This window comes from Canis lupus, chromosome 11 (genome assembly GCF_048164855.1).
Source record: "Canis lupus baileyi chromosome 11, mCanLup2.hap1, whole genome shotgun sequence".
Lineage (NCBI taxonomy): Eukaryota > Metazoa > Chordata > Mammalia > Carnivora > Canidae > Canis > Canis lupus.
In genome coordinates, this window is record NC_132848.1 from 71,627,199 (window position 1) to 71,641,149 (window position 13,951).

At 35.3% G+C, this 13,951-nt stretch overlaps 1 protein-coding gene across 32 annotated transcripts in view; it reads right to left on the reverse strand.

Moving 5' to 3' along the window:
• Positions 1 to 351: 351 nt before the first annotated feature.
• Positions 352 to 13,951, reverse strand: part of TIA1 (TIA1 cytotoxic granule associated RNA binding protein) — a 31,060-nt gene continuing 17,460 nt past the window's right edge. For 9 of the 32 annotated variants that reach the window (XM_072768720.1, XM_072768714.1, XM_072768719.1 and 6 more), the window contains 7 exons: positions 11,041 to 11,116; positions 6,224 to 6,332; positions 5,746 to 5,841; positions 5,548 to 5,632; positions 5,025 to 5,148; positions 4,030 to 4,175; positions 352 to 3,052 (listed from right to left, as the gene is read on the reverse strand). In XM_072768720.1, the coding sequence (XP_072624821.1) occupies positions 2,926 to 3,052; positions 4,030 to 4,175; positions 5,025 to 5,148; positions 5,548 to 5,632; positions 5,746 to 5,841; positions 6,224 to 6,332; positions 11,041 to 11,116 (763 nt within the window). In that variant the 3' untranslated portion in view covers positions 352 to 2,925. The other 23 variants (XM_072768710.1, XM_072768722.1, XM_072768718.1 and 20 more) reach the window with 16 other exon arrangements.

A 13,951-nucleotide genomic window follows, 5' to 3' on the forward strand; every position in this document is an offset into this window, starting at 1 on the left:
ATCTAGTCCCTACCAACTGCCTTCTCAAATGTCCACTGAAATCTAACGCACATACAAAAGCAGACGAGCAAACACAGGGACAAAACAGGAGAATAAAACTAGAATGTGTAACTCATTTTCAACAGGAAGATAACATCAACAAGGAAAGTGAGAGCCTGGTTTCATAATGAGATAAATCTACAGAATGCCAATTCTTTGTGGTATTAAACAGTACCAAATGCAAACCATGATTTCTGGAATAAGATTTTTTTTAAAAAAAGCTAACAAATACCTGAGTGAATATAACAGTATGGCTAGACTAAAAAGAAAAATCTTTCACACACAATAATCACTGCAAGAAAATCCCACAGATTATAGAAAACATAAAGGAACTTTAATATCCAAACAGTCAGGGCAAAGAATACTGGATTAACGACCCATTAAGTGTTAATCACTTCAGGTTCTTTACAGTACCAGATGTATTTTATAGTAAAATCTGAATGCATATTGCAGAGAACGAAACCATTTTCAAAACTTTAATTTTCTTACCTGATACCAGTATGATTTTTAGACTAAAAAAAAAAAAAAAAAAAAAACTTTAAATGATTTAACACTAGGAGTAAGATTTAAACCAAAGTTATCAATGTTCCTGAAATGTCCATTTGTTCAGTAGTCACTTTTTGAGAAATACCACTTTCTTCTCAAAAAGTAGTCAATGTACACTTTAAGATTTGTGCAATAAGAAAATATATTGGCTAATAAGTGTTACTTGAGATAGTCGATCAAAGAAAACTATACTTTTGCTTAAATTACTTATGTCCAAATAATTTACCCTGCAGTCCACAGATGTACAGGAAACAAAATATTTTTGACTAAGAAAAATGAGGGTCCTAAAATAGAAACATAAACCAGAAGAATCGAAAAATAGCTTCCTGATATTTTATTTTTGAGTATTTCATTTAAGCTGCTTCTGGTTGCATGCCCTGATCTGTAGAAGTTAACAAGGAAATAAAATTCCCAAGTATTTAAAAAATTTACTCATCTTCCATAAAGCAACTTTTAATGTATCAACACTTAAAAATACACAGTGACTTAAACATCAGTACAACTGCATAGAATTGAGCTCCAGAGAATTATACACTTATGAGCTGTCTTTCCTGGGCTCTGGTTTACATGAATATTGGCTTTAGAGACCAGCTTAATTTGCTCCTATCTGGAAGAGACAAGGCCAGGAAAGTTAAGATTTCACAGGCCTTTTCTGTTACTAAATGCTAGGAGCTCTCTGAAGGTCTTAAAAACAACAAACCATCCAAATATGTATATGGGGGACTCTTCCCCTTTGTGAGTAAAGGAAGAAGGAAGTCTGTGACTTTCACTGAAAACAAAACGAAATCTCCCACGACTCTTCTAAGAGACTCTGAAATGTACTAGAAATTTTAAAACTAGAACAATGCCATCAAAGATTAAACCTCTTAATGCTCGGAGCCACCCCAAAATAATAAAATTGGGAACTCCGGGAAAACAGGTACCAAAAGAATAAAAATAATGATTGCACTGAGGATTCTCCTCTTTGAAGGCTGTTTAAGGAGGTAGGATTTTAAGGTTTTTTTTTTTTGTTTGTTTATCTTTTGGCCTCTGAACATTTAAAAAATGCTTTGCCCGGCTGGTCCTTCAGGCTAACTTTGAAGTTCACAACGAACCCCAAGCCTGATATAGGATAGTCTACAGTTTCACAGCTATCATTTGTACATATTAAAATTAAGTTGATTTACTCTTTTTGAGTAAATATAACTAGAAAATGGCAAATTAACATATTCCTTTACATACAACTTTGTGTCTCAAAATTCTTGAAAAACAAGAGCAGATGACTTTGTATTCAAAGACTACCAAAGTGTGTATTTGATATTCACATGCAAACAACTTAAAACCTTATAAATCTCCTGTCAACTCTGCACGATGCCTTTAAGAAGGAAATGACATACAAAGCTTGCTAACTGTGCAAAATATTAAATTGCTAAAACATTTTACAGAATGAAACAATACACGTAAATGTAGAAGTTGACACATGAAATTAACACGGGCTCATAAGAACTTCTCACATTTCAGAGATTTTCTTTAGTAGCAAGTTTTTGTTTTTATATTTCCTGGTACACAGCAAAGTTTATCACAGAAGATAAAAATCCTTTAAACAAATCCAAGAGGGAATTCTTGAGGCACCTTCTCATATAAAACACAAAATGAATGCAATTATCAATCCATCTGAGAAAAGTTTTCAATCTAAGTGAACGTCATTTTTTTCCATTTAAGTATATTTTACAGAAATTTAATAAGGCAAGACAAATTTGTGAAAAATGTAGTTACAAAAATGATGTAAACTAATAATTTATACTTTAAAACCCCAAAGGGAAAACAGTGGAGGATGGGACAGTTCAAACAATGCCTTAAAAAAAAAAAAAAAAAAAAAAAAAAAAAAACCCCTAAAACAGAATTGTGCACAAGCTGAAGATTACAAAGAACTTCTAGACTCTGCACAGTTTTGGTTCTTCATTTTTTTAACATCTTTATATTACATGTTTTAAATCATATCAGGAATGCAAACTAGAACTGCACGCTACTTTAGTGGAAAAAAGTTCAACATTGTGCAATTTTCTGCCTCTTACTTTTAAAAAAGTGGCAGCAATCCCTGCATTTGTATTTGAAACAAGGATCTGAGAAACTTTATCAAAAAAGGTAATGAAGGCAAAAATTGGCAGACATCCAGCATCTTGTTTCTTTTTAAAACAATGTGGATGATAAGTAATTTCATGATTAAAAAATGAATCTTTTAAATAAATACATTGTATCTGACATTTGCACTGACTGATTTGATAAATCTTTAAGTAAACAACGGCTTTACTACACTCCCTGTAGCCTCAAGCCACTGGCTTTAGATTATGGAGTCCTTTTTCACTGGGTTTCATACCCTGCCACTCGATACCCTGCAGGCTGATTAGGCAACATGCTGCCATTCTGTCCTGGAGGTGGCTGCACTCCATAATTTGGTCCCATCCACGGTGCAGAAGACTGTGTTTGACTGGTAGAAAATGTGAAAGAAGCAGAGAGGAGGGGGAATCCACTGGTTAAAATGCCGAGAAAAAATAACATTATACATGGAAAAAACACTTAAGCCTAAATATAATAATAATGGTTATGCCAGGGAAAACAAAGGCAAAAGTTTTTTCTCTTAAAAACAAGCATCCTCATAGGTTTAATTTGTACAGTTTACTTTTGTTAGTTTAACATAGCTAAAAAATGAAAAAACAAAACCCCTTTACCTGTAAACATTTATTCCCTTTGAATTCAGAAAATACTCATTTCTAACCTCAGAAAGGAAAACTGTGCATCTGGGTTAGACATACACTGAACAAACCACTACCTGAAAGAAACTCATCATTTGGTACAATAGAGACTGCCACTTATATTACTCAAAGAAGAAATTAAAACAATTATTAGCGTATGTAAGCTCATAATATTTTTCAACATTACAAATAAGGTTCTTTCACTTATATATTTTTTAGATATTTTATTTTTAAGTAAATGCTACACCAACATGGGGCACAAACTTGTTACAAGAAGTACCCATATTAATGTATAAATATACATATTAATGTATAAACCAACCCTTTAGCACAGAACAAAAAAAAGCAGAACGAATAAAACTATTAGCATCAAAATAACTGTATCCAAGAATGGCTAAATGATCAGAGGTCACATAAAAAACTTAGCAATTATTAAGCTCTCATTTTCTTCCTTAAATATTAGTTGATTCATTATCCAGCATTACCAAAATTCTTTTAACATTGGTTATGCCTCAGGGCAGTTCATTTCCAGACAATTTTTAAAGAAATATACTTAAAACTATAAATTAGAAACAGCTCTAAACTAAGTCCTTCAAAGGCTGAAACTTGCCTTAGACAGAGGACCACATTGCCTACTAAGTACTTAAAATCTTTTCCTAAGTCCTTAACTTTTCAAATGCTAATAATAAAGGAAAAGAGCAAATATGCTTACTTAAATCCCTGTTGATTCCATGCCTGGCCATACATTCCATATGCAGGTACTTGCCAACCATTAGGCATATACTGGCCAATTTGTTGTGCATTTCCATACCACTGGCCCCACTGGCCATAAGCTTGTGGATATCCAATTTGATTCTGCTATTAAATAAAATCATAACAGGTAATTTAATATTATTTGAAGTTATATGTACACATACTGTCCTAATATACCACAAACGTATAGCCATAACATATAAGGCCATGAATGCAATTAAAATGAAAGGATAAACAAGAGTCTGTAAGATGGATGCTTAAAAAAAAAAAAAAGTGAGGTTATACTGATGTAACTCTCTACGCGATGCTCTAATGACACACTCTTTATAAGGCAGTAGGTAATGTCTCCATAATAAATATTAAACTGTACAATGTTTCAGTGTTTTGTAACTAAAATAGAAAGGGAAGATATAAAAGATTACTTATTCCATATAGTTTATATAGTTTAGATTTCCTTATGCCTGTCTGTGCTCCATTTACAGTTTCTTCACAGAATTTTTTTTTTTAAGAGAGAAAGCACAAGAACGTGCAAGAAAGGGGATCTTAAGCAGGCTCCACACCCAGTACAGAGCTGGGGCTTGATTTCATCACCCTGAGATCATGACCTGAACCAAAATCAAGAGTCAGATGCTTAACTGACTGAGCCACTCCAGGCATCCCTTCAGAGAAATTTTTATGGGTTCACATTTAAACCAGTAAAGCTGCCTGGAAAAACAAAAGTAGCAAAATCTAGAAGAAAATGCCAAGGTTCTAAATATATTTATAGCTTTTGTTTCAAATGAATCAAACACATTTGTGAGTTTCCAAATAGTATGTGAATAAATCTACCAAATGTTAAGAGCCCTTATATATTATCATTTTAACTAGAAACTATTACCAAGGATTATCAATAATTTCATTTTAAAATAACCTATCACCCCAGCAATTACTGTCCAAAGTCAAGAACCCTCTCACCTGCTGCACAGGATTTATCATGTCAAGAGTTTCTTTACCCCAATAGCATTTCACAACATGACCTTCAATGGTAGTTCCATTAACAGAAACAATTGCATGTGCTGCACTTTCATGGGAATTGAACCTATTGAAAACAATATTAAGAATCACCAATATAAACTGTTTACTTATGAATAAAACTTATTTTAAAAAATCAAGCTGAGCCTGAGGTAAACAGGCAGTTCACACAAATAAACATGTTAAGATGTCTATTTTCTTTGGTATATTTTTTCAAGAATCTTGTAGTTCTGGAGAAATTTATTTTAATAGAGAATGTCTTCTTGATCTTGTGGTTATAAGGAGGGCGCCATTAAAAAAACAGCAGCAAATACTGCTAAATGCTAGAGAAATCTCAATTTTTTTTTATCCAAGATAAATTTTTTTTTTTAAGCCAAGGTAAATTTTTAAGAAAACTACTAAGTTAAATATTCAAAATGATTTTGGGGGGGAAAAAGTTTTGTTTTGTTTTTTAAACTACTCATACCGAACAAATGAATATCCTTTATCTGGAAAGACTCGAATTTCCATTATTTGTCCAAATGGCGAAAAAGTCTGACGCATTAGTTGTTCTGTTAGACAAAATACAAAAACAAACCACACCAAGTTATATAAAATCCTATAAACATCAAGCATTCAGTTAAAAAATTATCCTCAAGGTGCCATACAGTTAAGGTTTCCATACCTGTCAGCCCAGAAGTGACACCTCCACAGTATACAGTACAGTTGCTTGGACTAGACTGATTTACAACCTCATCATAGGATAGCTGTTTGGTGTTTGCTGAGGAGGGAAAAGTTTAATATTTTAAATTCATTAAATAAAATGTTCAGAAACAGAAAAGCAGCATCAATTACACTACTGTAATGGTAATTTTTACCTTGACTAAAATGCTTATGTAACACATAATACATTTGAGGATTAAACACCCCCAACAATATCTAAAAAAATTACTTAATATTCTCTATTTAATAGGAGACTTGACATTAGAGATAATCATTTATTTAAGATTACAAAAATGAAAACTAAGTACATTTTGAACAGTAGTCTTGATTTGCTTCTCATCTATTTCTGCAATAAGTCTCCGGGAACAGCTCTAACATTTAAAATCTAGTGTATTTTTCTCCAAAATTCCACATTTCCTTTTCTTCTCCAATACACCTACACTCATATGTACTCTTTGGAGCTGGAGGTTTTCGGGTTGCCCAGTTAGTTCTGATTTGTCTTCCACCAAGCCACTGGCCACCCATCTGTTGAATGGCGTTTTCGGCATCCTGTTCCGCACATTAGAAATGACAAAGAAGCCACCATTAATTGATGTTGAAAGACTATTAGCAGTAGAGAAAATTCAGTTGCTTTTCACAAATGTCTACTGAATGAAAATGCTGTATAAAATATACCATATATGATATGTTTCCTAAAATGCAACGGTGCTTTTAAATTATCTTTCATTTGGGTATCAGACTTTGGGAATGTTAATTACCTCAAAGCCCTTATTCTAACTACTATAAAGTTCATGTAATAACTATTATGGGTGCAAAATCTCACTTTACACAATCCAACAAACTAATGACAGTATTTGGTTTTTCATTCACTCTACAAGTAAACCCTAAATAGCTATCATATTCTAGGCAGCAGATTAAGCACTAAGAATTCACCAATTGATGAGACAGACATGGTCTCTGGTGCCAGGGCTGACATTCTTTTGGGGCCACAATAAACATCACAAATTGTGGTAAATGCCATGACAGACACAAAAGGATGACAGAGAACATGGGCTTTGGGATCTAATTTAGCATAATTAGAGAAGGTCTCTCTGAAATATATTATTTATGTTGAAACTGAGAGGAATAGGGGCTAGCTAAGTGAAAACATTAGGGAAGAAAGCCCTTGTAGAGAAAAGCTTTGCAAAGTGTGTTATGGCAGGAAAGATTTGGTATGTATCTGAAAAAAGCATGTTCTTTTTTTTTTTTTAAAGATTTTATTTATTGATTCATTCATGAGAGAGACACACACACAGAGAGAGAGAGAGAGAGAGAGACAGAGGCAGAGACACAGGCAGAGGGAGAGGCAGGTTCCATGCAGGAAGCCTGACATGGGACTCGATCCTGGGTCTCCAGGATCACGGCCTGAGTCAAAGGCAGACTCTCAACCACTGAGCCACCCAGGCGTCCTATGAAAAAAAAGCATGGTAAAGATAATTAGTTTCAGTGGAATCTAGTGAGCTAAAATGGGTGCCAGAGGAAAAAACTAAAAGATTTTAAGTTAGAGATTGTCATGATTTGATTTATGTTTTAACAAGGCCATAATTAGCACTAGAAAGGGAATGGTTTAGGGAAAAGGATAATAAGAGGAAAAAGACACTTTGAGACTAAAGCAACACCCACAGCAGTGGATATCACCTATAGGAAGACTCAAGAATTGTGGTGATGCACAGTAAGTAAAAGGGGAGGAAATCAAAGATAACTCCTATGTTCCTTCTTGAGCAGCAGGGAGGATAGTGTTAGCATTTACTGAAATTGGAAACCCAGGAGGGAGGAGGAAAACAGGTTTGAGAAAGAAACAAAGAACCCCATTAAGGATACATTAAGTTTGAGATGTCTCTAAGACATCTAAATGAAAATCACTTGTTAAATATGGAGCACAAAGAAATAAAGTGAATTGGAGATACGAATTTCAGAGTTATGAGGAAAGACTAGAGAGAAGAATCCTAGAAAAAGAGCAAAATCTGAAAACTGAGTAAAGGAAAAACTACTAGAGAAGTTGACTAAAAAATTGTTTCCAATGATAAAGGAAGAAATCCCAGAAGTGTACTGTTACAGAGCCAAAGAAGCAGAAATCTAGTGATAAACTTGAAATGAGTAGTGTGGTAGTATCCTAGCTGTTTGTTCAGAATGAGAACAAAAGCCAGCTTATGGTGGACTGAAAAGTAAATGGGCTGCAATTCTGATTTATGTATGTCAAATGTGGGCTTAGAACCTACCATGAAAAAAAAAAAAAGAACCTACCATGAGAAAACAGGCAAATTCAAAGTTAAGGCCATTCTTGAGACACATAAAAAGGAAATGCATATTCTTTTTTTTTTTTTTAGAGGTCTCTTCTTTTTTTAAAGATTTTATTTATCTATTTATGACAGAGAGAGAGAGAGAGAGAGAGAGAGGCAGAGACACAGGCAGAGGGAGAAGCAGGTTCCATGAAGAGAGCCCGATGTGGGACTCGATCCCAGGTGTCCAGGATCACACCCTGGGCTGAAGGCGGCACTAAACCGCTGGGCCACCCGGGCTGCCCGGAAATGCATATTCTTAAAAAGAAACAAACACTGTTTACCATACTTATCAGTTTGAATTCCATGACATATTTACTGTTGTGGGATGAATTATGTCCCTTAAATTGACATTAAAGTCCTTTTTTTTTTCCTTAAGATTTTATTTATTTATTCATGAGAGAGAGAGAGACGCAAAGACACAGGCAGAGGGAGAAGCAGGCTCCCTGTGGGGGGCCCGATGCAGAACTCAATCCCGGGACCCCAGGGTCACAGCCTGAGCTGAAGGCAGATGCTCAACTGCTGAGCCACCCAGGCATCCCGGACATAAAGTCCTAACTACCATCTGCCCCCAACTGTGAATGTGATCCAAACTGGAAACAGATGTATTAGTTAAGATGAGATCATCCCAGGGGCACCTGGCTGGCACAGTGGGTTCAGCATCCAACTCTTGGTTTCAGCTCAGGTGATGATTTCGTGGGTTGTAGGATCAAGCCCTGCAATGTCAGGCTCCATGCTTAGCAGGGAGTCTCCTTGAGGATTCTCTCTGCCCCTACCCCGACTCATGCACACACTTTCTCAAAAATAAGTAAAACTTAAAAACAACAACAAAAAAAAGATGAGATCATCCTGGATTAAGGAGAGCCCTAAATCCAGTATGACGACCTTTTAAGAAGACAATGTGGACACAAATAGGGTGAAGGCCATGTGAAGACAAAAGGAGAGACTGGAATGATGTAGCTACAAGCCAAGGATACAAAGGCTTGCTGACTACTGTCAGAAACTGTGAAGGGAGAGTTCTTCCACAGAACCTTGGGAGAGAACGTGGCCATGATGACAACTTGATTTTGGACTTCTACCTCCAGAACTTTGAGAGAACAAATTTCTATTGTTTTAAGTCATTCAGCTTATGGTACTGATATAGCAGCCCTAGGAAACAAATACAACTACTCACAAAAGGGGATCCCTGGGCGGCTCAGAAGTTTAGCGTCTGCCTTCAGCCCAGGGTGTGATCCTGGAGTCCTGGGATCGAGTCCCACATCAGGCTCCCTGCATGGAGCCTGCTTCTCTCTCTGCCTGTGTCTCTGCCTCTGTGTGTCTCTCATGAATAAATAAAATCTTTAATAAAATAAAACAAACAAACCAAAAAGAGTACTTCAGGGACACCTGGGTGGCTCAGTGGTTGAGGATCTGCCTTTGGCTCAGGTTGCGGTCCCGGTGTCCTGGGATTGAGTCCGATATCAGGCTCTCCGCAGGGAGCCTGCTTCTCCCTCTATCTATATCTCTGCCTCTCTCTGTGGGTCTCTCATGAATAAATAAATAAAATCTTAAAAAAAAAAGACTACTCACAAAAGAGGGAAAATATCTTTTATGGGGTGTGTGTATGTATGATTGTCAATTGGAGATAAAAAAGTGTGGGCCACAGAAACAAAGCTTTTGAGAAGTCTGTGAATTACGGCAGTAAAATGGGGAGATAGGTAGGAAAGGGATATGGGGTCAAGTGTGTGTGTGTGTGTGTGTGTGTGTGTGTGTGTGTGTGTTTTTAAAGATTTTATTTATTTATTCATGAGAGAGAGAGAGACAGAGAAAGAGAGTCAGAGACACAGGCAGAGGCAGAAGCAGGCGTGGGACTCAATCCCGGGTCTCCAGGATCACGCCCTGGGCTGAAGGTGGCGCTAACCACCACCCCCACCCCACCTCGCTGCCCTGTGTGTGTGTGTGTGTGTTTTTTTTTTTTTAAGTAGGCTCCATACCCAACATGGGGCTTGATCTCACAACTGAGCCAACTCAGCCAGTCAGGTACCCCAAGCATGGTTTTCATTAATACATACTAGAACATGTTTTTTGGTTGATGGGAATGACCCGTTGGAGAGGGAAAGACTGAGGACACAGGACAAGGGAATAGCAAAGAACATATTATATTCAATTATATGTACAGAAAATGTTCAAGGGGTGCCTGGGTGGCTTAATCAGTTAAGCATCTGCCTTAGGCTCGGGTTGTAATTCTGGGGTCCAGAGATTATGTCTCGCATTGGGCTCCCTGCATGGAGCCTGATTCTCGCTCTGCTTGTGTCTCTGCCTCTCTGTGTCTCTCATGAATAAATAAGTAAGATCTTTAAAAACAAACACAAAGATATGGATTTGCAGGTAATATGATTTTTATATTTTAAAAACTCCCAAGAACCAATGGAAAATTACTACAAATAAAATAATTTAGTAAAACACGTTATATAGGAACCAATTGATAGGGGATCCCTGGGTGGCTCAGCGGTTTAGCGCCGACTTCAGCCCAGGAGTGATTCTGGAGTCCCAGGATCCAGTCCCACATCGGGCTCCCTGCATGAAGCCTGCTTCTCTGCCAGTGTCTCTGCCTCTCTCTCTAATAAATAAAATCTTTAAAAAAAAATAAACTTTGAGAATATAAATAGGGAGATAATGAATTAAATACATAAGTGAGATTTTCAAAACCTACCTTTGATCATTTAAACATCTCTACTTTCTATATTCTGAATACATGTTATTAGTACTTTTCATGCATCAGGTGCTAAATAAATGCTGAATAAATGACCGAACAGGAGAAAAAAAGATATCCTCTTGTCAAAGTGTTAATTATCAGTGAAATGACCAAATGGCAGATGAAAGATAATTACTAAAACAAAATGATTATCTTTATTCTTTACTCTTAAAGCACAATTCATGTATTTTTTAATTAAGCTTACCCATTTGTTGAAAAAGGAGACAAAGCCATATCCTTTAGATTTTCCTGTTGCCATGTCTTTTACCACTCTGGCATCTCTGAAATCAGAAATAATCACAAGTTTAGGTTTGCAAACTCTCTTCTGGATATCAAATGAGAATGTCATACACAACTCATTTTTATGTTTCATCTTCATTAAAATGAACCTTTAGTGCACATTCACCTTTTATTCTATAAAATTTATCATGTATTAGCAAATGAGGCTTAATAAACATGCAAATCAATAACTTCTTAGATATATATGATGTATATATTGTACAAAAACTGCTGCCCACTTCAAAAAGTTTTTAAACTTTTAAATATTAAGCATGGTAAAAGCAGCTATTCATATGAAATTACTTAACCATTTATAGGGTTCACAGGCACATTAGATGAATGGCTTTCTTTAACCATGCAATTTATAAGTTTCTATTTGACACTATATACCACCTAATCATTAAAAAATTAAAATAGAAAACTGGAAACTAAGAGAATAAAAAGCTGTATATTTCCTAAATTAATTAAATTATTTTGTTTTCTCAGATCAATTGATACACCCCCCTTTTGGACTATGGGTAAATTTTGAGAACTTGATGTTTTCAGAAATGCTAAATCACACTAGACACACACTTTAGTTTTAACTATATAAGAAAAGATTTTATACTGAATTTTAAAATAGCAATCATATAAGATTGATTGGAAACTATAAGATATAAAAGCAAATTTTAAAAAGTCAGAAAGTAAAAAAGCACGCCAACATTTATCCACTGTGAACCGTAGCTTGTAGTTAGCCAGGGCAATTCTGTCCATTCTTCAGAGATACTCTGCAAAATAACCAGAGCCCTATTATTTGAGATTGAGTAAAAAAACCCAGCCATGATAGCTAAAACTCCATACCTCAAAAAATTGGACTCAAATTGTGCTTCACAGGCAATCTGCTTTTAAGTTAGCCAGGTATGTCACAATGCTTGTTCTCTCAGGACACATGAACAAAACAGGCACTTTCACAACAAAAACCCAAGTCAGAAAGCCATGCAATATAATTTTATAGTATACATAAGCATATTTCGATCAATTTAGGAGTGATTTATTAAGTGTTTAGGGTCAAAATGACAAAGAGGTGGTGGTGAAAGGGAAAACTAATGCAAGTCACTTCTCAATACAAAAAAATACTTAATTATCGGTATGGTACACATGCATTTAATGTGGTAACTGATTCACTTCTATACCAAAATTTATTAGACTATCCTAAAGCTCAAGGAATAGCTTATAAAACTGTATAAATTAGGGTAAGAAAGTACTACATTTTTTATACTAAGTATTTTAATAGGCCACCACTGACTGTATACCATCTATAAATTAAGTACTGTTGCAGGATCTCTACAGAGAATATGACTATCATGGGAATTTTTCAATATATAATTATAAATTTATCTCCTTTAACAAAAAAAATCAGGAAATGATGCTACCAACTGAAAATGATTCTTTTAAATTTAGAAACACTAACTCCTTGGGTAGCCTAAAACGTATACATTATACATTACCTCAACTGAAAATTATAATCTATAAATTGTAAGTTATAAAAAAAGCCTTACCAAAAATATATATACAACAGTAATCATGGTCAATCATAAGAAAATCTAGGCTATAATTATGATACCAACATATTTAACAAAAAGAAATTACTGATCCATGATTAAAAAGTCATTATTAAAATTGGAATGTCATTTAACTTAAGCTCATTGATTATTAAAATATTCTTTATCTAATCCCAAACTAAAATCTCCATGTTTTCAGAAAAGCTACTGTAATAAAAATCAAAGCATTTAAATAAAATAGCTACTGAGTCTGTTAAAATGTTAGAAAATCTTTTTCTTCTTAAAGTTAAATTTCAGGATATGTTAGCCTTGAAATATATTTAAGTCTTACTTATTTCTGAAAGGATTCTCTAAGGAAGAAGCAGCAAAGATCTAGATCAGGGTTCTTTAATCCTTCTTTAATCCTTTTATGGTCCTGTGACTACTCTGAAAATAGGATAAAACTTACAAAGATACTCCATACCAAAATGTAAACAAACAAAATTTTGTATACAGAGATTTACACAGCTTCCGAGAGGCCAAAGGTTAAGACTTTCCAGTCTAGGTATCTGAAAGCAAGCTAACCATCATCAAAACCCTAAGATCAATCAAAAGGAACAATCAAGAAACTAGAACTTTACTTATTTTCCTAATCAGTTCTCACAAAGAAAAATGTCACCTAAAAGAAGAGTCCATTTATAACCCTAATCTTTTGACTGACTTTAAAGTTGGCCCCTTACTTATGACCATTCCTTGGTCACTATTTATTTTCATCCTCCTACCAATGAATTACAACTCTTCAAATGAAAACTCCTCAAATTTACCACCAATACTATTGGGATTTACTTTCCAGCCTTTCCTCACCTTCTTTTTCTGCTGTTGGTCTGTTCCTCAAACCAAACTAAAGCTAAAGTTTCCTTTTTACTACTCTTCTAGCTGGAACAACAATAAAAAAGCAACCAGAAACCCAAATATCCTGTTTTCTAAATTCAACAAGTACTTCTAAGAAAATATTATAATCGACTTATTCTTACTCTACTATGGCATGCTTTTAAATTAAAGTTCTTTTATGATGAACACTATCTAGCGTGAGATATTTACAATGGGCCTAAACTGTACGATTAATAACAAATGCAGGGGGATCCCTGGGTGGCTCAGCGGTTTGGTGCCTGCCTTTGGCCCAGGGCGTGATCCTGGAGATCCGGGATGGAGTCCCACATCAGGCTCCCTACATGGAGCCTGCTTTTCCCTCTGCCTGTGTCTCTGCCTCTCTCTTTGTGTCTCTCATGAATAAATAAATAAAATCTTTAAAAAATA